The sequence below is a fragment of the Lynx rufus genome, unplaced genomic scaffold (assembly GCF_022079265.1).
Source record: "Lynx rufus isolate CCGP_SWC_20201006 ecotype Redwood Valley unplaced genomic scaffold, mLynRuf1.p SCAF_17, whole genome shotgun sequence".
In the NCBI taxonomy this organism is placed as follows: Eukaryota; Metazoa; Chordata; class Mammalia; order Carnivora; family Felidae; genus Lynx; species Lynx rufus.
The window spans coordinates 18,851,335-18,855,334 of NW_025814831.1; the positions used below are offsets into that span (position 1 = coordinate 18,851,335).

The window sequence follows — 4,000 nt, forward strand, 5'->3', positions numbered from 1 at the left end:
CCCCGGGTTTGAAGTTCTTTTCAAAGCCCACATCATTTTCTGGATTCTGCCGGGTTCGGTTAACTTATCTTACAGGAACGGGCTTCCTCGTGATGCCTTCTAGATTTCCTGCTTTGGGTCAAATCAGGGTAACTACCTCCTTTCTTCTACTTTGAAATTTTTAACTTTCCTTCCACACCAGGAAGTATAGAAATAGCATAAAGATATCTATCTGGGCCATTCCTTGTTTTCCCCATGTTGTGTAGCCTACCCTGATGAGTCCGTTTCCATGTGCCTTTTCATCTGACCACCAACCATAAGAAAGGAATTTATTCTGACAGCTTCAACAGTAAAATGGTGAATGTGCATCATGAGGAAGAATCACTCCTTAGCCTTGGCATTGGGTTCTCATGGTACAACCCTGTACAGTACTTCAGCAACTATTTTTTTTTTAAGATTTAAAAAGCAAAGAGTTACAAAACTGTTTGTCATTAACTTGAAATAGAAAAGATAGCACTTTTTTTCTTTAAATCCCATTATATAGTACACCGTATAAATTACAGAGTATGCAAATGCACAAATGCATCTGGGCAACATTTATCAAATGTAATCCGTGTGTCTTTCGGTGCACACACGTGTGTGTGTTCTCCAGAGTCTTACTGTCCGCCTTTATAACGCTGGACCTCTGGCTGTCACGTGTGGCAGTGCTCCAGGTCTGGCACACTGCTGTTACAGTATCGCATGTTGTTGGGGATATGGCAGTCCGTGTAATTAATGCCCCCGTTTGGGGTATAAAGGGGCTGCAGTCTGAAATCTCCTTTAAGGAGCTGATCGTTATTTAAGGAGACGATCTGAAAGCTGGTTTCTGTCATCTCCAGGATGGAATTGTCTTTCTTGGTGCCCGCCTCGCAGTAGTCGTCTTTCCGCCGCCCTCGGTTGTATTTCCACTTCTGGGAGGTGTAGCGCCCCTTTTTGTGCATGTGCCAGCAAAAGACGCTGAGCAAGACCACGAGCACAAATATCACCGCGCCCCCGATCAGGCCCGCCAGCAGAAAAGGGGAGCCCATGCTGCGGGAAGTCGTCTGCTCGTGGCTGGAAGCCGTGTTGCTGCCATTGTTCAAATACGAGGCATGGGTGGTGGCCTCGGAACAAATGGTATCTTCCACAGCTCGGTAGTTAAAAGCATCCAGTGGCACTAAACAAATCCGATAGGTGGATCTGGGCTCTAAATTAACCAGGCTCAAGTGCTGTTTCTCACCGCTGACTATGCGTTCCTGAACAATGCCCCCTACTAAACTGTGGCCCATTTTCACCCACGTGAGTTTGTATGCCATCACGGTAAAGAGAGAGAGCCAGCTGACTTGGATGGACGTGTCATTCACAAAATGGATAGAGAGTTGGATCCGTTCAGAAATAGGCGGGGTCACTCTTTCTCTGCCATCCCAGTCAGGGATCGTGGGAAGTTTGGCTGTGGTGGGAGTCAGAGGCACGTAGCTTCTGCTAGGGGTTGGGACAGAGAGCGTGGAAGGCTGGGTCGTTGGCGAGGCTGTACTTGGAGCTGGGGTAAAGACGGGCAGCCCAGGGGTCGTGGTGGGGCATGACAAAAGATTCATATTCAGCTCCCTGACAGCCATCCCCCGGACTTGCTCGGGCCCTTGGCACATGAAACCTCGCACGTTGAGAGATGAAGGGATGTATTTGAGCCATTCCGTGACCCATTTAATACTGCAGTCACAAAACCAGGGGTTATTCCGAGCAGTGAGCTGCTTCAGGTTGGAGAGATTATCAAAGACCCCTTGAGTCAACACGCGCAGTTGATTGTTGGATATGTCCAGGCGTTCCAGCTTGCGAAGATTTGAGAAGGCTGTCAAAGGGATGTGGTTGATCTGGTTGTCCTGCAGGTAGAGCCTGATCAGATGTGTACCTGGGAGATCAGGAGGGGGGTGGGAGAGTGAATTCCGAACAATGGAAAATTCCTTGAGCTTGGTGAGATGACTGAAGGTACCCTCGGCAATGCCCTTGTTAGTCAGGAGGTTCCCATCCACGATCAGACGCTCTAAGCTCGTGAGGTTCTGAAAGGCCATGTCTGATATGACAGCGATACGATTTTCATCCACTCTCAGCTCTTGCAAATCCACAGGAAGCCCAACAGGCACGCTGCTCAGGTGATTCTTGGATAGGAACAACAGTTTGAGGCTCACAGCCTCCCGGAAGGCCCCATCTTCCACCCCCACCGTGGATATCGAGTTGTCATCCAGGTGAAGCTCTTCGAGCTTCAAGAGCTGGGCGAGAGCAGCCCGAGAAATGGTCTGAATGTTGTTTTCCTGCAAATGGAGGACTCTGACGTTCTTGGGAAGGTTCATGGGGAATTCATCCAGTTGGTTGCCATAAAGGTAGACCGTGTGCACCGACCGTACGTTGTGCAGTTCTGCGGGAAATCCAGCATTATTAATTTGGTTGTTGTGGAGGTAGAGTACGGTTACGCCCTCCGGGATCCCAAGAGGCACTGAGGTCAAGCTTCGCTCGTTACAGTAGACAAAGTTCCTGTCGCAGCGGCACACGCTAGGGCACGCCAAGGTTTTTGACATTTGTGAGTAGAGCCCCAGGGAAATGAGAAGCCAAGACTTCAGGAAAAAAGCCCCACGGCTGGGCCACTGTGTGGTCTGTAGGCCCATTTCTGAAGTACGGAAACAAAATACAAGGTGGTGGGAAAGTAACAAGAAACAAAACCAAAATGACTGGAAAGGGCTCTGTTAAAGTCCAGAACTCCAACTAGAGGAAAAGTCCCAAGGGCCTTGTAAGAAAAGAATTCTCCTGTGATCTCTGCTCTTATCAGCCTGTGTTGCCGTCTTTGTTACTGTCCTCCATGTGCAAAAACAAAAAAACAAAAAAACACAAAAAATCAATAGGGAGAATTTTCCACACAGGCAATGAGTGAAGCCGAGTTATCTGCAGTCAACAGAGGCCCAACTGGGCAGGCAGAACTCCCTTCTGATGTTGTAGATCAGGTCAGTGTTGATCAGACTATGAACTTCTTGGTTAAGCTCAATCTGCACTCTGTCAGAGAAAAGTAGAGAGAAAAAAGTCAGTTTAGGATAGTGATGGATGAAGTTCTGGTTACTAGATGCCTTTTAAGAACACTATGGCCAGAACCAAATGGCCAGGGCCACAGAGTTGGCGTTAAATGATGTTTTAAGCAACAATAATTTAGTTGAAAAGGTATTCAACAAAGGAACACGATTCAATTACCTTATCTTCAACAACCCAATCAGTACCGTCTCTTAAATATCTGTTTGAATATCCAAATAGAAAGGGCACAAAAGGCACACTGCTGAATCCACTGAATCAATAATGATGGTTACCTACAAATCCAACTGGTCACATCTTCTTTCAAGATGAAACAAATGACTGAGTACCTAACACCACTTGAGAGAAGAAACGTGAAGCCTTTTCTAAATGCAAAATAGGCACTGCTGAGGTCATTTAAAAAGATGTGTCCTTTTGATCTAATGCCCTAAGGAAGAGGAATAAACACAATGCACAGAAGCACGCGTGAAGTCAAAGAGATTTTTTTTCTTCCCCATTTTTCGTCTCTCCTCACCTTTGTCTTCCATCAAAACAGCTTACCCTCAAGGTACTAAGGAGAAAGACCAAACTCCAGTTCATAATACATGTGTATTTATTCCCTCTTTCGGGACCTCTAGGTACAGATTTGAGAGTTGCCACACTCATGATTGGGAATAAGGTATTTTTCAACACCACCCCCTTCCTCCCATCTGTGTTTATTTCTACCTTTTTTTTTTTTTTTTTGTAGGTTCCACGTCCAGAGTGGAGAGCAGTACCGGCCTTGAACTCATGACTCTGAGATGAAGACCTGAGCTGACACCAGGAGTTAGATGCTTAATCAATTTAGCCACCCAGGCACCCCTTTTTTCCTGCTTTAAAGAAAGACCTTTAGCACACTTTGAAACGATAGAAGACCCAGTTGGGGAAGTCAAGGCAATACACAGATAGTAATCAT

The 4,000-nt window shown here is 46.5% G+C and overlaps 1 protein-coding gene across 1 annotated transcript; it reads right to left on the minus strand.

Moving 5' to 3' along the window:
- Positions 1-671: 671 nt before the first annotated feature.
- Positions 672-2,654, minus strand: FLRT2 (fibronectin leucine rich transmembrane protein 2). Its single transcript, XM_047079731.1, has one exon. It carries the CDS (start codon positions 2,652-2,654, stop codon positions 672-674), a length of 1,983 nt encoding a protein of 660 aa, XP_046935687.1.
- Positions 2,655-4,000: the final 1,346 nt, after the last annotated feature.